At 41.1% G+C, this 22161-nt stretch overlaps 1 protein-coding gene across 1 annotated transcript in view; it reads left to right on the top strand.

Annotated features, from left to right (window-relative positions):
- The window catches only part of DOCK5 (dedicator of cytokinesis 5), a 64153-nt gene that overhangs the window by 12154 nt on the left and 29838 nt on the right, over nt 1-22161 (top strand). The window contains 21 exon segments of the mRNA XM_009483902.2: nt 2896-3044; nt 3894-4029; nt 4178-4335; nt 5016-5097; nt 5888-6017; nt 6139-6211; nt 7766-7908; nt 8555-8680; nt 9221-9345; nt 9715-9813; nt 9965-10037; nt 10895-10998; nt 11678-11870; nt 13280-13377; nt 14335-14424; nt 15539-15639; nt 17660-17794; nt 18550-18661; nt 19814-19884; nt 20867-20973; nt 21417-21553. Coding sequence (XP_009482177.2) covers nt 2896-3044; nt 3894-4029; nt 4178-4335; nt 5016-5097; nt 5888-6017; nt 6139-6211; nt 7766-7908; nt 8555-8680; nt 9221-9345; nt 9715-9813; nt 9965-10037; nt 10895-10998; nt 11678-11870; nt 13280-13377; nt 14335-14424; nt 15539-15639; nt 17660-17794; nt 18550-18661; nt 19814-19884; nt 20867-20973; nt 21417-21553 — 2442 coding nt within the window.

The following is a 22161-nucleotide window of genomic DNA, read 5'->3' on the forward strand; positions in this document are numbered from 1 at the left end:
ACTGGCACAAGTCACCCTCAGCGTCGTGTCAGCTGGTTGGGACTGCATGTGAGTCACAGTTCACTAGTGAAATAAGACTTCCTGCTTTGCCTGTTGCGCATCCATCTGTATGAGGGCAAGATGCCTCAGTTGCGTGAGAAAACATCATGGTTTCTTGCGCAACTTTAACAGAACCTTTAACAAATGTGAACTGTTTTTCTAGAAGTATTGTGAGTACTCAGTAGAATGGTTGATCCTTATCCCAGAGTGCCTACAGCTCAAATAGGCAAGATAGACAAAGGATGGGAAGAGAATTAGGGCCATGTGTGGTGGGGGGAAGATTTGATTTGTCAGAAGTCACATAATACCTTTAGTTCTCAGTAGGGCTGGGGAGAGACCGCTCATGTACTAAATCTGTTTAGTGGCCTGGCCATATGATAGCCACTTCAGGAAAGTCAGAAGCCGAGGTAATGCACGGATTTGGTAGTTTTGCTGAGGTAGGTGCATTCTTGCTCCAAGAAACACAACTGGAGTTCATGATGAATTGCCTTCTTTTGAAGGTGATTATTAAGGCACATTAAAGAGAGTCAATCTTGATTATTCCCTGCCCCCCTCCCCCCCTCGGTTAGTAGTGAGTTCAGCCTGCATAGTATGTACTCTGAGACTTTAATTAAGATGAGAGAATGGTTTTAAGTTAGCTCTAGCCATTCAGTTTACTCAGAGCAAGATCTCCTATTGAAAATTTCACCAGGCCACAAGTAGGTTTTGTTTGTGCACCATGAAACCACAAGAATTTGTTCCACCCTCTTAATTTAATGAGAAGCCGTATGTGATGTTATTACTGTGTGAAAAGAAAGTTTTGTTCCTGGCTTTTTTATTTTTTCTGAATAGCTTTAGGATCCTAGCCTCAGAATCTATTTTTCTTAAGAGCAGAAATTTCATGTGCCTGTGCTTGACCAACATAAGTCTTCTAATAGTCTTGGAAAATGTGGTTTGAAATGGATTTGAGTTTATTTTATTTTCTCCTGCAGTATGTATAAAAAGAAGGGGGGTAGGGAAAGGGAGCTAAGGGAGGGAGGAGGTATTTGAGGAGAAATAGGAAATACAGGGGATTTTTTTTCTTTGGCAGCATTTCATTTCGCTGCTATAATTACTGTGTTTTTCAGCAAGCATTGCACCAGTGTGTATATCTCCACTGCAAAATAAATATAAATATGGGTGAGAGTTTTTAACTTCGTTTAGTTAATAGGACTTAACTAATGTAAACAGCTGTAGAGATAGCTCAGCTTTAGCTAACTGTCAAATTGAGATCTGCTCTATATTTCACTGAAAGCTACCACAAGTTGCCTTCTCTTTGCAATTATTTTTACGCAAATTAAGAACACACTTTTTGCTTACTAAATATGTCTCCGATACCTTCCTATAGGAACTAAAAGACTCATCTAGCCTCTGTCAGCCCCTTCGCGTTCACCCAAAGCAAAAGGAAGATGGCTATTTATAACTCCGTTTAGATTTGTGTTCTCAGGGGGCAAATTATGAGTAGTTTATATCATTCGTGTTCCTTGCAGAGACCAGAATGGGGAAATAATTTGAGTAATTATTTTCTTTCTGCTGTGTGGGAGCAGTTGGGGTTCATAGTTAAACATTAACAGCTTCGATACAGAGAACTGACGCTAGTCAGCTGCTGCCTGAATGTACCAGCAATATACCATTGGGCAATTCTCACTGGCTGTTGGGTGAGATGTAGTCAAAAACTCTTGACAGTCATTTTGGAGCTGTATAAGCGTAAATGTTGTCCCAGTAGATTAAAGTTTAATGTCCTTTGATTTGTGGCACATCCCTCTGAAAATGAGCTGCACCTGACAGCGCAAGTCAGAATCATCCTAGTAACTGGCTCACTAGGCAATGGTAAAGAGAGGATGAGGCCTGGGTTCCCTTTTGAACAGTATAAAGGGTATAGCTGACAGTTCTAAAGGCTTAATTACTTATCTAAGCACCTATTGGCGCAAGTCCAGCCAGCACGGGTTCGTGAAAGGCAGGTCCTGCTTGACCAACCTGATGTCCTTCTATGACCTGGTAACGCGCCTGGTGGATGAAGGAAAGGCTGTGGACGTCATCTGCCTGGACTTCAGTAAAGACTTTGACACCGTCTCCCGCAGCATTCTCCTTAGGAAGTTGGTGGCTCGTGGCTTGGACGGGCGCACTCTTTGCTGGGTGAAAAACTGGTTGGGTGGCCGAGCCCAGAGAGTTGTGGTGAATGGAGTTAAGTCCAGTTGGCGGCCGGTCACGAGCGGTGTTCCCCAGGGCTCTGTTTTGGGGCCAGTCTTGTTTAACATCTTTATCGGTGATCTGGATGAGGGGATTGAGTGTGCCCTCAGTAAGTTTGCAGATGACACCAAACTGGGTGGGAGTGTCGATCTGCTGGAGGGTAGGACGGCCCTGCAGAGGGACCTGGACAGGCTGGTGGCCCAGTGTCACACATTCTGAGTGTGGCAGAGGTAAGGAGAAAGAGCCTTTGTATATTAAGTTGGCATTCCTGTCTCAATCTGCTGGAACACAATTGCAATCATTTAACACCGTCTCTCTGTCCTGTATATAAAAAGCACCCATCATAGCAGTTTAAGTGCTGGAAAACACCAGAAGTCTATTTTTTGTCCGTGAGGTTTTTCCTGAAATAATGTCCTGAGGAGATGGTGAAGATCCTGAATCTTGAGACACTTAAGCCTTGGCAATGCAAAGTATTGGAGAATTTGTTCCATGGATCTAATCTTGTAGTGTCACATGGTGACAGTTCTCAGATATTTTTAGTTAAATACAACTTGTATGGTAGATTCAGTTGAGTACATTTCAGAAAGCTTACAGAGCTCATCATTTTCAGGCTATCACTAGCTTAAAATTGTCCCTTTTTTCCTGTAGGATAACAAGACGACACAGTTTCGGCACGTCCAACAAATGACTTACAGCCTGATAGAATGGCGGTCACAGATACTGTCTGGGACCCTTCCCAAAGATGAGCTAGCGGAGCTCAAGAAGAAAGTCACTGCTAAGATTGACTACGGCAACAGGTAAACTCCAAACTATGTCTTGAGGGCAGGGGAGAATCCGAAATCCCAGTAAAGGCTCTAGATGGCTTTTAATACAAAATGGTGTATTCCCCATGTGTTCCCCATGCAAGGGGAACACTGAATTAGGCTTTACATTTTTGCTTGGAAAGGGGATAATTACAGCTTTCAGTCCCCATCAGAATGTGACTAGCCTGGCAGGTGGGCATGTAGCAGTTGGTTCTTCATATGCCAGCAATCTCTTTGACTTGGCAGGAAACCTTACCTGTCTTAATTCTGCAGAAATGCTGGCACATGATGGTATTTCCCATAGAGCACAATTTGTGCCTGGCTAGCTGGAGCCAGGATTTGGATGCTGGTTATGAACTAAACTGCTTTATCAGCAACTGAGTAATACAATTCTATAGGCCACCAAAACTCCACTTTTCATTGGTTTGCACAGAGCAGGGATTGTCTCCAGAACTCATTTATCTGCCTGTCAGACTTGATTCAGGTCAAATAAGTCAATTAAGAAGAAAGCTTATGGCAAAGAATAATAATTAGCTATAATCCATAAGCTTGATAGATATACATACCTTTCTTTTTAAAGCAAGAGAGAACAAAGAAGATGTCATCTTAGAATTAAATTACCTGACTAATTATTTTTCCCTTTAATGGGAAAATAGGGGTTGAGGGATAAGTATTTCGGGACAGGAAAACCAGCAATGTGATTATTGCAAGGAATGGAGTTGGTGTGCATTGACTCCCTAGTGCAGTCCACAATTTGATCTGTGGTTTGTGCTCTTTCAGTCACCTTTGCATCTTAAATATTGTGTTGCTCCTTTCGTCCTTGTGACTTGCAATGCTATTCAGGATCCTAGGTTTGGACTTGGTTGTACGAGATGACAATGGGAACATCTTGGATCCAGATGAAACTAGCACAATCTCTCTCTTCAAGTCCCATGAAACTGCATCCAAAAGGATTGATGAAAGAATCCAGGAAGAGAAGGTACGTTTCTTGTTGTTGGCTTCGTGCTCTTCAAGTAACTAGTACCCACTGTATTTGTGCATTTCTCTTAAGAATGTTGTACTGCTTTGGCAGCAGAACTAAATTATTCTGTGTTTGTTTTTGATGGGAGTACTCTCCTTCTTTGTAGTCCCTGCAACAAAATTTGGACCTCCGAGGGCAGCCGATATTCAACACAACACATACCTATAGCCTGTATGTAAACTTCAAGAATTTTGTCTGCAATATTGGAGAAGATGCAGAGCTGTTAATGAACCTCTATGATCCTGATCTCTCCAAATTCATCAGGTAGGGTTTTTTGGTAGGTGCATAATTTAGTCATCACGGTGGTTGTTCTAAAGAAGCTGATAGAGGTTAGAAGGGAGGATCCAGCAGATAAGTTGGTTGCTGCCCCAGCGGTGATTTGGAAGGGGGTTATTTAGTTTCAGATGAGAAAGGAAGCCAAGGTTCTGAGCCCATGCACTCCCCTTCTTAAAGCTGGGCATTTCTGTGTTGCATTAGCCAAAATCCAGATTGTCTCTTTATGTTCTTAAATTTCCCTACTGTAGTCACTAGACTTGATGTATTTGATTAATTGCTTCCTGTTAAGTCATGTATATGCATGATGTTTGCTGTCAAGTCAGTGCAAGTTCACACCTAAGAGCTGGGCATCTTGTACTGGTAGGAGAAGATATGAAAAACTTGATCAAGGAGGCATGTACGTGTCAGGCACCATCTGTCTCCGTCACTGAAGTTTATCGGGTGTGGACATGCAGTCAGAGTTATATAGGGAAGTAACTGAGAGTAGCCATTCACATTGTGCCTGCCTTCACCAAAATGAGTCACTTCCGAATCACTTCGGGATAGAAGATTTTGGCAGAATTTTTCAGATATTCCTGAAAGATCAAAATGCTTTTGAGCTTTTGCCAGGTCATGGGAATGTCAGGTGTTGATTTATTTAATTTTTTTTTTCCTTCCTTTATTTGCAGTGAAAATTACCTGGTTCGTTGGGGCAGTAATGGGATGCCTAAAGAAATTGAGAAATTAAATAACCTTCAAGCAGTCTTTACCGTAAGTTATTGTATTTGCATCCTGGAAATTCTTCCCCACGCTGCAGACATCTGAGTTTTGGGTTCTTTCCCTCTCCCCTCCCCTGTCCCTGTGCAGCAGGGAGGGGTCACGTGGCATTTTGGGGTGTTTTCATGGACACCTAAGATGTTACAGGCAGCCTCAGAGGAATGCTGCTGAAAAGTATTTTTTTTTTTTTTTTGTACATCAGTCCAAAGCAGTAGTAAAGGTGTATTATTTTGCAGTAGTACTGTCAGTGGGTGTTGCTCACCCATGCATTTCTGAAAATGCTATTAAGCATTTCTCTGTTGGAGCCTAACTGTACTGAAAATCTCAGCTTCAGATCATAGTCGTTTGTTTTTCAGTTCATTGCTTTGCTGATTCTTTTCTGTGTTGGAGTTTGGTATTTGCAACAAGATGTTAATGGATGAATTGCACGTGAATGCAGTAACTTCTGACAAGTTGCAAAGGTGGCACAAACTAACTGCCTAGTCCTCAGGAGCTAGTACTTTGGCAATTAGCATAATTTACTCTCCTTCCAGTACTGTTGCTGGGGCGTGTTATCAAGGAATAATGGGATGTTTAGAAATTGCTGTGTGGAAATTGCTGGTGTTTTTGTAGCTTGGGGTTTGGTGGGGTGTTTTTCCACTCTCTAGGGCTCAAAGGGAGCAAGTTTTACTTTTTAAAAAATTTGTATGTGTGTACAGTCTAACAAAAAAGTCTTACTCTCTCTGTCACCTTCTCTTCCATTCATAAAGCAGATTGGTATAACTTTATTTTAATTACCTTCTAGGATTTAAGCAGTTCTGACTTGATCAGACCGAAAATCAGCTTGGTGTGTCAGATTGTGAGGGTGGGGCACATGGAGCTGAAAGATGGGAAGAAACATACCTGTGGACTCCGGAGGCCCTTTGGTGTGGCAGGTATGACACATTCAATCAATGGCTGGATAAGCAACTGTTGTTTCCATTCTGATAGGGGAAAGCACTCTCTGTATTCTTTAGCAATTTGGCAAAACTGTGTGATGAACTTGTGTCGTTGCAGTGATGGACATAACTGATATCATACATGGAAAGGTGGACGATGAGGAAAAGCAGCATTTTATTCCATTTCAGCAGTAAGTACTGGACTTCAGAGTTCATCACGTCTGGCTTATTTAAAGCAGTTGTCCTTTGGAGAAGGACGAAATTGTATGGGAGCCTGGCAGTGTACCAAGGTCTCTACAAATAGATTAGCTTATGGCAGTAGTCAGCTCTTTGAAGGAAAAAAATTTTGTCAGTCCTCTGAAGCCTTTGTTCCCCTTGATTTACATGTCTGTATGATAGGCTAAATTGCTTAGGGAGTTTTGGTAATGCAGCTGAAATTGCTAGGTACCCATATCATCTGAGGTAAGGAAAAAGAGCACAGTGTAAAATAACATTGTGGGGTCTGGGGGATGTGACCTTCAAAACTATTAGGGGGTTGAGAGGCAAGATTTTCAGAAACACCTGAGCGTAGAGAGCACAACTCCTTCTTGTCACTGTTGTGCGGTACCCTGTGTATTGTCTGCCTCTTAACTTTCCAGGTTACCTAGTGAGGGTGAGTCAGAGGACAGTAGGAAAGGGATTTCTCCCTCTTCTGGGAAAGAGATTCAAGCCCCAATGTGTTTTGCATTTCTGTATGGCTAGACAGACTTGTGTGTTCTGCCTGCTCTCTAATTGCTCGCTTTTTGGCACATTACAGTAACTAAAATGAAGCTTGTTTGGGTAGACTCAGCCATGTTGTTACAGTCCTAAATACAGCAATCCATTTGGTGTAGCCATATGTTATTACAGGGTATTTTCAGGGGATATTGTGTGGGGTTTTGTGTTTTGACCCTTTCAGGGCCTGAAAGGCTGGAAAGAAGGGTGTCTTTTCCTTTGCAGAATAATACTAGTCTGCTGCCTCCCCCCCCGCCCCCCCATTTTTCTTCTGCTCTAATGAGGCTGAGTTTAGATCCAAATCTGGACACCTACAGGGATGGGGAGCCTGTGGAGGCATTGTTTTGCACATGCTTTTTGGTTCGTTATTGATGGTGTGGGTACGGGAGTGAAGTCGGGTTCAAGATCCAAAGCACAATAGACGTGTTTGTGATTAGGGCTAGGTTCATCACTCGTGTGATCTCACAGCAGTCGTTAGTTATGTTAACTTATCACTAGTTAATCTACATAGTCTCTTCGGGACAGCTCTGAGGCACACGTGAAGACAGCGCTCAGCTCATCGCATGGGAGTGCAAGGCTCTATGTGCTGAGCTGTTCCTGCGTGGAACGTAGCTGGACTTGTTCTCACAGGTCTGCAAGGCAGTCAGTCTGTGGATGGAAAACAAGAACAAAGTAGAGCTGGCTGTGTTTATGGTTGTCCTGAAGGCTGCTCTTTCAGTATGATACAAATAAATGTGGTCATGGAGTCTTTAGGTCAGTGTTACTTATCCTAAGCCTGAGCTAGCACTGTGATGTATTTCCTAGTTTGAGAATTTAAATGTATTTCCATTGAGTTTGTACAGGTGAAAAAGGAAAAAAATTCCCATGGAATCCTTTAAAAAAAAAAAACAATTCTTTGGAAAACAGTCAGCTGTTGGCCAGCCCTCTGGTTGCAGAGCACATGTTTGATGTTAGTCTGTCTGCTTCCCAGTCTCTATTGTTGTTCTTCTCAGGATCGCCATGGAAACGTACATCAGGCAGAGACAGCTAATCATGTCCCCGCTGATAACTTCCCATGTGATCGGAGAAAATGAGCCCCTCACTTCGGTCTTCAACAAAGTCATCGCTGCAAAGGAAGTGAATCATAAGGGGCAAGGTACAGCAGTTGGGCGAGAAGCTAATGTAAAAACCTAATGCGGGGAAGGGTTCCCCTTGCTTACGAAGGAAAACAAATGACTTGTGAAAGTCCAGAGATCAGGTCTTACTGGAGTTTGCTACCTTCCCTGAGCCAAACGTGTGGTCTTTGTAATGGCTCTCATCCCAGCACATTGGGAGCTAAAAAAAAGATAAAAATGGGAGCTGTTCTTACTTGTGTGAAAAGATGTTCTCTAGCTGATGACTTATTTGCTAGTAATGGAATATTTTTAAGAGAAACCTGTTTATATGGGCATAAAATATTTTTAAGTGAACATGGCTGATTGCATAGTCTAAATAGCTTTGGGTTTAAACTGCATTATTCAGGTTTCTTCTGCTCTTGCTTGTGTGTCTGGCCTTTACTCAAATACACTAGCAGATTCATCTCTGAAAGTTTGTATTTTACTTCAGCTTGCCCAGTAAGGTCTTATTCAGCATTAGGGAGACAGAGAACTGGGCCAACTGAGAAGCAGCTTGTGATGTTTAAGGCGTAGTTGCATGGAGATCACATGAAGAAAGAGTTTCTGTTAAGCATAGGCTTAAATTTCATGGGTTTGTACTTTTTTTTTTTTTTTTCAGTAAACAAGTGTTAACCTTTCTTTTCTTAGGTCTTTGGGTCTCCCTGAAACTTCTTCCTGGCGATCTAGTGCAGGTTCAAAAGGATTTTTCCCACCTTGTAGACAGATCCACTGCTGTGGCGCGCAAAATGGGATTCCCCGAGATAATCCTTCCTGGTAGGTCCCATATGCCTTCATGCTTCTATGGAGTGAGAGCACCAGATGAAATTCTAGAATTTCTGCTATGAACAGATTTATTTTAAAGCCATCTGAAAATTTTTCTTCATTTTTCTTGAAATGTCCAGCCAATCTTTTTTGTTAAAGAAGTGAAAATGTGAGTTTCCTGTCTTGTATTGAAAAATGATAGTGTGTGTACTTTCTGGAAGAAAATTTCTGTTTAGTCAAAGAGACATTTTTGTTACATACAGGTTTGACCCTGCTCTATTTAATCCATTCAAAGTGGACTTAGCCCTGTAGAGCTCACTGCGTTAAAAAAAAAAAATGTTATGTAAAGACAGAGGTTTAAAAAAAGGACGATGGTACATTTTTAAGGATTTTTGTATAATTTGAGATGAGGATGAAATGGTGTGATGCTGGGTGTTGTGAATTAGCTGGTCTCAGTAAAGGCTAAGAAGAAGAAAAGGATAACGTACCCAAGGATGTTAAATGTTAACCTGTACAACTATCTGTATGAGAAAAACAACTCATGAATTTCAGGTGATGTTCGAAATGATATCTATGTCACCTTGATACAAGGGGAGTTTGACAAAGGGAAGAAGAAGACTCCCAAGAATGTAGAAGTCACCATGTCTGTACATGATGAAGATGGAAATCTCCAAGAGGTATGATGGCCTTTGCAGGAGGTCACGAGGCTGTGTGTTTGCTAAATGATAGCTCTGGTCCGCAGATCTTACTTATCAACTGTATGCAAGAACTGTGTGATAATGAACAAGAGATATAGGTGATCTCGGTGACCAAATTTGAATACTTGCTGATTTTTTTAACATTACTAAGAGATGTGAGCAAACCTTTAAAGGTTCTGTAAAACTTTCAAAGAAGTGATACACATTGAGTTCCCTTGACTGTGAAGCATAGACTTTGAGTAACTGACAGTTAAATGCTTTGAAAATTTCTGACCTCAGATACTTTTTACTTTCATTCTAGACCTTACCTTTCCCTTTTCCCTCCTCCCTTTGTCTTTTTGTCCAAAGAAAGCTATCCATCCTGGTGCTGGTTATGAAGGTGTCTCCGAATACAAGTCTGTTGTTTATTATCAAGTCAAGCAACCTTGCTGGTATGAAACTGTAAAGGTAAGAGTGTGTAATTTACAGTCTTGCTTCTTTTGTGTAGAAAATGGAACTAATTTAAAATCAGTAGGTACATCAGTAACAGAATGTTGTGTAAATTGAGCGGAGATAGAGAATGCTGGTGCTGCATTTTTTGTTGTATTATCATGTGCAGGTGTCCATTGCAATAGAAGAAGTCAGTCGTTGCCATTTAAGATTCACTTTCCGTCATCGGTCATCACAGGAATGTAAGTATCAGAAAAGAAAATCTGTGGGAGTACTGTACTCTTCCTACTCTCATTGAGATTTTCTGAGTAACCACCAAAGGTGTAGCACTTGCATTTCTACTTAGTTCCAGTGTTGTGGATTTTCTTGCAAGCAAAGAAAAAATAACTCAAACTTTTTACAGCCTTAAAAAAGGTTTGGTGCTGGTTTGTTCTAAAACTGAAATTAGATAGGGAGCGATGTGTTAGCCCCCTTGAAAGACAATTGTCAATGCTTATTGATGCTTTGGCTTCTCAGTGTATGGTGTTGTTTTTAATTTATTTCAAGGCCTTCACAAAATTCAGTGTAAGGCCTGGTGGGCTTCTAATGATCTTCCTATAGGAGGATTTGTAATTAGGTCAATGAAAGGCTAATGAGACAGAGCCAGAAGTTTTGTCAAACGGCTTCAGAGCCCTGAAACGAGAACAGTAATGTGAGACTAAGCCCTTGAAAGGCTCTGAAAAAAATTCTCTTAAGGTACCTGGGAGATGCAGTGACATACTTCTACACCCATACCTCACCAGCAGATTTGCAAAATCCCAACCAAAATATCTATACAATTATATATGTCCATCTAGTAGCATAACTAACCATGAAAATTCTGTGGCAAGAGATGCTTCAGAGAGGACATTTTTCTGTGTAGTTGCAGGTATCTACTAAGTGCCTTGAGATGAGAAGGAAAGAGAACTCTTTCTGCTGTGGATCAGAGTTTGCTAGCTCCATCACATCATCATGCGATGCTATTAAATAAAGAAGCTGCATGTAGTTAGAGAGCTGCATTATGGATAGTATGGGCATAAACAAGATGATTCCTGATAAAGTTTCTTCTTTCTGTTTACAGCTAGGGATAAGTCTGAGAGAGCTTTTGGCATGGGCTTTGTGAAGTTGATGAATGCAGATGGAACAACACTGCAAGATGGCAAACACAATTTAATTGTTTATAAGGTAACTTGGGCATTTGCAGTCTTCACTTTCGTTTAACTAATCAAAACAACTTTCTTGGCTGATTTTTTTTTCCCTAGCAATGTAGACATCATCATTGGAGAGATTTAGAGATTTTTAATAATTTTTCGAGAACAACAGGACAGTAACTTTTTTTTTTTTTAAATAAGTGGCCCTCAGCTCTGCTTTCACTGATGAGTTTTCTGACTGCAAGTACACAAATCTGGTACATCCTTGTACGTATCTGTATAGAGCATTTTTCCTCTAACATCATTCACCTAGACAGCGTGCAACAGACAGGCCTGGTGAACACCTGCTTTGGAGGATCAGTGTGTGATGGGAAGGGAGACCTGGTGCCTTTAATCACAGTAAGAGGAAAAAGTCAATGCGTTGCAGTAGAAAGCTACAAAGTGAGAGGCCGGGGGGGAAAACCCTCCTAAACTCTGTGGCATGAATCACTCTGAAAAGAGTGTAGGTCATTGGTGGTATGGGCAGCTTATACTCCCTAAAGTTAGAGGCCCAAACCAGATGATGTGAGTAAACAGCTATAGACATGACAAGGTGTTTAAAGCCCTCTCTGGCTGTCGCTGTGTTGAAGTGTGTCTGCAAGTGGGAACTGCAGGAGGTCAGCTGGGGTGCGTTCAGTGTGAAATAACCCTTGTCTCTGGTGTTCAACCAACAGGGCGATAACAAGAAAATGGAAGATGCTAAGTGCTATTTAACTCTTCCTTGTACCAAAATGGAGATGGAGGAGAAGGAGGCCCCCTCGGGGAAAAACCTGCACCATCTAGCCAACTTCACACCCACTAAGGATAGTACAAAAGACAGCTTCCAGATTGCCACTTTGATCTGCTCCACCAAACTTACCCAGAATGGTAGGTCTTGCATTAGCAGCCTAGCGGTCTCCGTGCTGTCTGTTTGAAGTAAAGAGGGCACTTTCTTTATGCAAATTTTTTGGCACTGCAGCATGTGTGGACATAGTGCTTTAGCTTTAATCTTGCTGTTTCATGTGTCAGTGGCAGCCCAGTCCCAGTGTTATTGGCATCATGTTGCCAGTACAAGCTACAAAAGTGTTTACGAAGCCACTAGAGACCATGTCACATGAATATTTTATCCAAACTGCCAATGTTAAATCTAACAGGTTTGTCGGCATGTAAAGAAATGACACCTGTCAGTGACAGCGTATATGCGTTTTCAGAATCCTTTATGTCTGAGGTTAATTATCTTCTTTCCTCTGCCTGTTAAGAATGTAGCAATTAGAACTGAACTCTTCAGCATGCTGTTATGCAGTAACTCTGCTTTGCGTGCTGCCAAAGCGGTCAAAGTGAAGGATGATGTATATATGTGAATGAATACAGTACGTGCTGGTGAATTATGTGAGATTTCCAGTAGCTCTGGAAGGCTCTTGGTATAACATGCTCTCTGACTTTGGGAAAGAAGCATGTGAAAATGCCACCAGCTGTGGCTACATCAGGGTGTACCTGTGTAGCTGCTGGGAGGTGGGCATGAGCTGTTCTGCTTGCAGTTTGAGCTTGGCCAGTTAGCTGAAGTTAAATGCCGTACTGATACATCCACATGCATGAGGACTGAATCTGACTTTCATTATCCCATCTGACATGCAGGCCAAGCATGTTTGCATCTTTCTGCCTTCCTGCATGTAACCTCTGTGAATGTGGCATTCTTTGTCAAGGCTGTTAAGTTTCACATGTGTTCTTACATCTGAAGGTAGTAAATGAATTTGGTTTCAGAACAGAGATAATGTACATATTTCATTAACATGGAAGGTATGTGTGAAACCTGCTAGACTCCTTTGAAAGCCTCAACTGTAGTTTATAACTAAACTTGAGGTCCTGGGATGTCCTAGAACTATGATAAACAGCTCTGCAGCTTAATGTAATTTATACAAGAGGTTTCAGTTTTAACTTTGAGAACCATCTCCAAGAGGCTGCTCTAAAGTAAACACAAACATTAGTAAGAAAAGTCATGCACTCTAATAAAATTCCTAGCTTGAGGTATCTTCTCTTGAGTGAATGAGAAGCCTGCAAAATTGTCTAATGCCTTGCGTTATCAAATTACACTGAGGTTTCCATTTATAGCAAAACTTAACTTTCTTGCCAAGCCAAAGGAACCATCTCAAGGTAATATTCTGTACATCAGTGTGACTTTTCCTTGTAAGCTGATTCTAAAAATAACCTCTAGTACTTGTTCTGTATTGTTCTGCAGCCATTAAGTCAGCTGTGTTGTTATAATCGGTTTCTAATTGCTGATGTTCTGTCTTTGCTAGTTGACCTGCTGGGTTTGTTGAACTGGCGTTCTAACTCTCAGAACATAGCTCACAACCTAAGGAAGCTAATGGAGGTGGAGGGAGGAGAAATTGTAAAGGTATGCAGAGAGATTTGAGTTTCCTTGTTATGCGAACACTTACGTAGTGCTTGATGTTGACCTTGAAGGGTTGTAATTGTGTTGTAACCAAAAGCTCTCTGTATAGGCTAGGAGAGCTGTTCTAGCTGCTGAGCAACAGGAAAACAAAAGGTAATACCTTGCCCCAGGAGCTCTCTTTAGTGGAATTCACCGGAATTACAGAAGTTAAATGTTACCAGGACTGGGGAGATAGTGGGGACTTTATTTTCCCCCGTATCCTTATGAAATAGAAGGTACATTCAAAGCCTAACTGTCAATTTTCAGTAGTGGCTCTGGGCCTCCTTTGTGAATAGGGACTTGCTGTGGATCTAGGAACAGAGTGCAGAGAAGGCCCAAAGTGCTGATCAGATAGTCAGAGTACCATGGAGAATAGACCTGAAATGCGCAGAAGCGCCACAGAAAATAGTCTGCTGAAGGATTTAGGAGGTAAGACTTCCTGCGGTTCCAAGCGTGGATCTTTAGGGATTATGCAAGGTCATGGTTTGACTTAACTGCTGAACAACTAAAGTAATGCTGTGTTGTTGCAGACCAGTCTTTATGCAAAATACCATGCCTTAGTACAGTCTATGTGGTTGATTTGTCCCAGTGCAAGCTTAAACTATGTGGACAGAATTGTCTGAAATAGGTCTCTTGCTAGATAAAAAGGCAACAGAACAGAAAAGAAAGTCGGGCCTTTCCGAGCTGATAAGAAAAGATCCTCCTTGCTATAGTGAGGAAGAATAGAGTGATGATCATAACAAGTGTGTGAACAAATACAGGACTAAGATCCCTTTTTAAATGTTCTTTCATGTACAGCTTTTACAGTTCAACTGAGCTAGGCTAGAAGGAGAAAAATGATCCAAAAGAGTAGGCTCTTGTGCAGGATTCCAGTAGTAGTAGTCTTTTCCCACCCTTTTACTATTTCTTTTTCCCCTCTAGTTTTTGCAAGACACCCTTGATGCACTTTTCAACATAATGATGGAAATGTCAGAAAATGAAACCTATGACTTCCTTGTGTTTGATGCACTGGTGAGTGAGTCTGTTTTTGTGGATTTAGAGTATTTGTTTTTCAGCCACGTTCTCTGTTCCTGGTGTTTCCTTTAGATGAACGATTGGTATTTTGCTCTGCAAAATAAATTATATTTAAATACTACTTACGACATTTTCAGGAGCTAGGACTGAGATACGCATTGAGTGTTTTAGTGACCAGAGTGAGAACAGTAATAACCGTTTACATAATTTATAGTAATTTCTTCAGATAACTTCCTGCATTAAGGCAATTTACAAAAGAGCAAAGCCGTATTATCTATCTGAAGCACAAAGTGAAATGGTTTGTTCAGGGTCATGATGGTGGCAGATTTGTGGCTGTGGTGGGAATAGAACCTGTGCACCCTAAATCCTAGCCCGGTACTTGGGCAGTAGGGATGACTGCTTCTCTGAACCTTTATAGAAGGATTGTAATGAGTGAGCAAAAGACTTCACAAGGAGTTTTCTGCATCTTTGGAGAGGCTGCTTAGTACACGTGTGAAAGGCACTGACTTTGGAGTGCAGTGCAATAATAAAGTTGTGTGCTTCATGCTGATTAACAAATATGTACTTGACAGTTCAGGGAGAAATGTGAAGTCAGATGTATCCAGCTGATGTTGGGGGGAGTGAATATAGGGGGACAGAAGGTCCTGGCTCTAATACATGTCACTGTAGTAACAGGACTGAGTGTTTGCTATGAGCATAAATGATCAGACTCTCAAGTTCTAGCTTGAAAAGCGTCGATTTTTAGCTTTGAAAAACATCCTTCAGCAGCTCTGTGCCTGTTTAACCTGTGTGAAGACTGTGAGTAGTGCTGCATCCTGTATCACTGTTGTTGCTTTGTGGAGTAGCTCCCTTTATCTCTAAGATTTCCTATCTAAATGCTGCTATGACCTACCTTCCCTCTGAGCAATGATGTAGTTGCACACACTGCAGTATTTAGTCACTGTTAGAATATGAACAAAGCTGTCTGTAGCATTAATGCTGTTAGAAAAACAAACAAACAAAAACCACGACCCAGCAAAATAAATGACAAGCAATTAGAGACTGAGTTACATCTGCGTGCGTTAGAGCTTGTGCGGCTCTGTACATCTGTTTCCTTTTGAATTTTTGGCAGGTATTTATTATTTCTTTGATCGGAGACATCAAGTTCCAGCATTTCAACCCTGTACTTGAAACTTATATTTACAAGCACTTCAGTGCAACCCTGGCATATGTGTAAGTATTGGTAACCACAAACCCACAGGCTGTCATTCAGACAGTGTCTCACCGATAATTTCGGCAAAATACGCTAATGTGATAAAGGCAGCATACCAGATGAGAGTGTTCCGCTGTATTCTTCTCTACTTTCAGGAGAGACAGAAACCCTGTAATTACTCTTTTTTACCCTGTAAAAAGTTTCTATTGTAAGAATTTTTTCATTAAGGAAAAGACACTGCTATTATGGAAAATTCAGACTCTCTTTTGACCTGTAGTCCTCTGCGTGTGTGTGTATTGTAAAAGCATCTTCATGTTTTTCAGCCTGATTTCCTATTGAACACATACTGACGTCAGGATGCATCTCCCCCTTTTGAATGTTTTGGTCTAGTATTGCTGCTAAAAGATTGGTGGGGGAGGTAGGGGTAGTGGTTATGGGTATACACAGAAGACAACGGAAAATATCGTAAGTTGGTACGTGGGGTGGTGGTGCAAATTGATGAAGGAACACAAATTCATAAGAAATCTGGTCTGATAGGTATTGCTGCTCATGGAGCTGTTTTGTCTGCCTCACCCTTTGCAATCCAGCCCACCCCCAAAGTACTTTGAGCAGAGGAAAAAGCTTTAAATAGTCTGTATGCTTCGTACTCTGTGCTACAGTTTTAGGGATATGTTTGAATGGGGTCACGGGGAGTAGAAGCAGAACCATACGTGGCTGAAGTAGTATGAGCGACGATGTGGTTGATGGTAGGAGAGATAAGAGCGGCGTTTACCTCCACTGTCTACTTACAACCAGGCAGGCTGATGAGGCCACAGACTTCAGAAAAGGGCTAAATGTCATGGTGGGGTTTAAACATGCAGATTACATGAGATTACACTTACATATTGAAACTCTCTCATGTAGACTGTCATTTGTTTAGACGAAATTTGCAATTCTTCACATTTGGATGTGTGGGTATGGACAGGGGGAGTAATTCTGTTTCCCTGTAAAGTTTTTATCTGTGGAGCTCAAAGCAGTTTAAAAAATTCAGCTCACAATCGTTAGTCCTATTTTATCAGGGAAGGAAAAAGCTGATGCGCAGAATTTAATTAGGTACATGTGGATATTTAGTCCTTTCGGTCAACCTGTTGACTTCACGTGCTTAAAAATGAGGCATTTGTTTAAGTGCTATAGCTAGTCATGGCTTACATGCCCAAGGATACCCAAGAAGTTGTTGGAGAAGCCAGGAATAACACCTGGATCTCTTGACTTTCCAGCTCCTTGATCTAGCGACCCTCAACCCAAAGGTCATTACTGTAATAGTAACAGGCAACTAAAAGGTTAAAACTGGGGCCAATAGGGAAGGCAAAACCAGAAACCAAACTCCTTTTCCCCTCTAAAAATCTCTTCTTACTTTTACCGATACGCATGAATTCCTAGTCCTGATTATTCAGCCTCTTTTGATGGCTGTCAACCTAAAGATAATTCTGTGAGGAAACACGATTCCACAAAGCTCTGAAGTCCCCATGTCCTGGATTGCTTTCTTCTTCCCTGCCCTGGCCATACAATCACTGCTTGCATATGATTTCCTTTCTTTCTTCCCTGTAACCTACGGAAGAATCATCATTCTTATTTCTCTTTACTATAAATAAACTTCTTTGACTAATGAGCACACTGTATCTTAGCTTAGTTGTTCCCTTGCCTTTCTTTAGCTTGACAATGTGGTATCTGCATAATGCCAAGTGGACTACAATATTATATAGCGTCCTGGTTTTCCAGCTTCCTGAACGCTTCCTTTTTTGGGGGTGGGGAGGGAGGAGCAGATCAAGAAGCTGGAGTCTGTAGACAAATTTGTGGATTTTTCTGGGAATTCATGAACTGGTTATGAAAATCTGTCATCCCATGAAGCCAAAGATTTCAGAAGGAAGTAGGCTGTGAAAAGGAACCCCTGTCTGTTATCTACTTATTAGACTGTAGTTCCTCTCTGGAATAAGGAGGCTGAACTTACACAGAAACTTAAGTGTCTCTATACTTATTCTCCTGTTTCTTTTATTTCCAAAGGAAACTCACCAAAGTACTGAACTGTTACGTGGGAAATGCTGATGACTCCAGCAAGACAGAATTGCTATTTGCTGCTCTGAAAGCCTTGAAGTACCTATTCCGATTCATTGTTCAGTCACGGATATTGTACCTGAGGTGAGATCAAGGTCATTGCCATCCTTATGTCTCCTTTGGGAAGTCCGTGGAGTTACTTCTGGTCAACACCACTGGAGGGGATACTCTTCAGCATATCCTCTATCCTTTTTAAGGATATTAGAATTTTAATAGAATTATTGAGAAGAGTATCTTTCTGCCCCTTGTCTACAGCTGGAGAAAACGAGTAAAACTTGAAATACCTGATTCGAAGAGGAGAATCTTTTTAATCACCTGTAGCATGCCATAAGCAGCATATGGTAGTGCTGAAAAGGAACCTGTTATTTATGAAAAAAAATTAAAACATGGAATGACTTCCTCATTTTAAGAAACTTTAAGACACATGCACACATGGTTACTTGTTAGGTGAGGGTGACATGTTGTCTGGTTAGGATATGGTCAGTGACAGTGGTTTTATCGTAGCCTCAAAACATTTTTTCAGAGATCTACAGTGAACATTTGGAATCCTTTTCTCATGTTCATTCTGGCTTTTTTGTTTAATACAGAATGAACTACTTGATTCTTGGATCCCAAGCAGAGTTTGATGCAGTGGTAGTTTAAAAAAAATGCAGCTTTTTCCTTTTAAGAGATTTCAGCAGGAAATTACTGCAGAATCCCCGGTGCCATTTTTACTCTCATGTCTTTGTAGGAGGAGATTGCTTTAAGATGTTGTTCCACAGGATAAAATCATATTTAAGTTACTTTGACACTGTTAGCCTAGATTTATGTGTATAACTAGCTCTTTGTGTTCTTCTTAGGTTTTATGGGAAAAGCGAAGATGGGGATGAATTTAATGATGCAATACGCAAGCTGTTCCTCTCCTTCAATGCCCTCATGGACCGGCCTTTAGAGGAGGCTGTCAAGATTAAGGTACACGTAATTTGCAGGGAGAGGTAATATCTTTTATTAGATCAACTGATACGGTTGAGGCAGGGGAGGCAGAAAAAGGGACAAGCTTTGAGGCATGTAAAACCCATTCAGATGAGTCACACCACATCCAAATGTCTGTTTTAATGAACTGTGTGTGGCAGGAAAGGAATATTTAAACCCCAAAGTTTATCAAATAAAGATGAGAGCTGTGGCTTTGCTGAAAAGCCTTCAGCACCTGCTAGGATGAAAGCTAACAACCAATGAAGATGTGATCTACTGCAGCATGGAAGACACTTCAACCAGTAATGCCAAGCTTGAGGGTAATGGAGATAGAAATGTTAAACCACTACAAAAATGAACATAATGCTGGGAATGAAAGTAATGAAAAAACAAACAGTTTCTAAACATCTTAGATGTTATACTTGCTTGTTTTTCTGGTGTCAACTGGATTATAAACCTTCTGTGTATGCTCTGAGGAGGAGCAGAGCAGCCATGCAATGAGGCTGCTAAATTGCTAAAGGCAATGAGACCTTTAGATTGCTTGCTTTATTTCAGTTCTTCTAGCCAACATGCTTTTCTCTTGTTTGAAGGAAAGATGGGTTCTAAACTTTTAATTAGCGCTTGGGTGATTTAAAGCCCAACTTTGATTCTCATGCAGTCAGAGCACCTGCTAGCAGCAGCACATCTTAGAGAGACCTTTAGTTGCTGTTGCACCTAGTTGTCTGGATGCTACATTTATGAAAGCTATACTGGTACCTAGATAACTTACTGGTGTGTATGCGGACATGCTGAAGTATGCATAACACTGAGTCAATTTAACTGACTAGTGCTTTTCAATGTCAGGCTATAATGAACTTCATTCCTGGAGCTGCAGGATGTTTGCAAAAGCTAAAGAACTTGGCTACAAATCCTTCCTCCTTCACCTTCTCCGCTCTGCACTGCAGATGTGTGGTTGCTGGAGGCTCTTTGGATGCATAAATTTGCCCTTAAGCCAGTTCTCTACAGGTGTCCGCATACTTGCTCTTAACAAAAACTAGATTTGCCATGTGAGCTATGGGCATTGGTGTTGAGACTTTACACCCTTTCAGAATGAACTAGCTAGTCTAACTCCATTTCTCTGTGTGTTTCATGTCCTTGTGTTTTTTATTGCAGGGTGCAGCTTTAAAGTATTTGCCAAGCATCATAAATGATGTCAAACTAGTATTTGACCCTGTTGAGCTCAGGTAACCATATTAAGTTTGTCCTCTAAACCCAACTCATCTGTTGGGAAGAATTTTGGAAACTTTCCTAAAAACAGCCACTCTGATTATGACGTGATGGTGCTTGTATTATGCATGAATTTCAGGAAGCGCTTGCAGGGCTTTAAAGAAAGTCACTTTAGTTCAAAGGATTCTGTGCGTCTCAACTACTTTTTCTTAGGCACTTTGAGATTGTACTGAAAACCAAAATTTGGGGACTGGGGAGTGATATGCTGAAATGTTGTGCAAGTGTCCACCAATTCTTAACGATTGCTTCTGAGGTAAACTGAAATGTGTGTCAAAGGCATAGCCTTGGTCAGGAAAACAAAAGTTGTATTTATTCAGGAAGTTCACAACACTGTGGATTTCTGTTCTTTGGTGTGCATAGCTTTGCCCAGAACCTCCCAACCATGCCTCCTTGTTCTGACACAAATAATTTGCTCTTAAACAGTAGACAGACAGCAAATGTACATGGAATTTAATTTAATGGAATCTCAGGTTGAAATGAGTCATCACTCTTGATGAAGGGGACGTCTGGAAGGATACGCTCTTGCCATTGTATATAGTAGTGTTTCAAGTTTCAGCAGTGGTCTGCTGAAGCTCTGCAAAATTCTGCTTTCATTTTGTACGGAAGTAAGTATGATTATCTTTGCTGGCACTGGAGGGCAGATAGTATTGTCTACTTACAAGCTTTTGTGATCTAGTGTGTCTTGGGTTGCAACCTTTTTAAGAGGTTTAAGCCTGCAGTTTCTGAATACTGTTCAGTTTTACTAAAAGTCCTGTGCTAAGTTTCTTGAAAATAAGTTAGGGCTCCATAATAATTTGCCTGGAGACCACCTGCAGGTAACATGTCCACGCAGAGACAAAACTCCTTGACTTGCCCAGGTGCAGGACAGTGTAAGTGTAGGATGGAATCACATGGGGTGAAAATGCTGACCATCTGCTTGCTTTGTGGTTTGCACACTAGTGTCCTCTTCAGCAAGTTTATCCAAAGTATTCCCGACAACCAGTTAGTTCGACAGAAGCTAAACTGCACGACCAAGATAGTCGAGAGTGATCTGTTCAAACAGTCTGGTAAGTAGCCAGTTGAAGCCTCTGGATTCTGCATGGGGCCCCACACCCTTAAAAACAAAAATGTCTTTCAAGTTCACATGTCCTTTACATCAGTCATCAGTGGTAGTCTGCCGTTAAGTCCATCTTTAGAAATATTCCTTGCCATGGAACAACTGAAACTTTTTTGCGCTCTTCAGTCTTTCTACACTGCCTAATACTGTAGGATCCTGATCCAGTGTGTTGATTTAGAAAGTGAGAGTGCGCTATTTGATGCAATACATATAATTACAGTTTATTTATGACTCTCTCTCTAGTCTGTTAGTGGTAATGCAAGTGGATTTAAGCATGTTTTGGTGTCCAAGATAAAGTTATGAGCAGAAAGCTACTGTGTGGTACCCATGTATACTGAATGCTGAAGAATTTCCTGAGACCAACAAGATGTGGTGCTCTGTTTCATTTTTTAGAATGCAGAGATGCTCTTTTGCCACTACTAATAGATCAGCTAAGTGGCCAGTTGGATGACAATTCAAACAAGCCCGATCACGAGGCCTGCTCGCAGCTACTTAGCAATGTTCTTGAAGTCCTGGATCGAAAAGATGTGGTGAGCATGAACTGTCAAGGGTGCAAATTATGGTTAATTCTTCTTTTGAGAAGTTAGGGCAAAGAAATGTTCTCAACTGATGCTTTAAAGAATTAAAAAGTTCTGATGTTTACAGAAATTGTGTTGCATTGCTGTATATAGTTCTTTGAATCTCTTTGCACATAAAGTAGCTGTGTCTAAAAAGGAGCCATGAAAGGTTGAATTAGTGGTTATCACTACAGTGCAAAAAGCAATTGTTTTCCTTTCTAGGGACCAAAATGTTATTCCCAGCTACTTTGGTGGCTTGTTGAATTATTTGGAGCAAGTAATAAAAGTATTTGGTTTCTCGTTTTCCCTGCTATGAAACAGGGACAACGATCATTATTCAGTCAGGAGAGTACAGTTACTTGCCACATTAATCATGGAAATTGATTCTAAGTTGCTGTGAAGAGCATAGTTTGAACTGAAGAGCTGTTTGGTTTAGCTATGCCAGGATGAACTAATGAAGCTGGTATAGATCAATTATGTTAGCTCTCCACCAAGTGTATACCTACAGTGTTTGAATCAATTGCTCATGTGTTTTAAGTCTCCTTTTTTGCATCCTCTAATAACAATTAACCACTGTCAGG

This window comes from Pelecanus crispus, chromosome 21 (genome assembly GCF_030463565.1).
Source record: "Pelecanus crispus isolate bPelCri1 chromosome 21, bPelCri1.pri, whole genome shotgun sequence".
Taxonomy (NCBI): domain Eukaryota; kingdom Metazoa; phylum Chordata; class Aves; order Pelecaniformes; family Pelecanidae; genus Pelecanus; species Pelecanus crispus.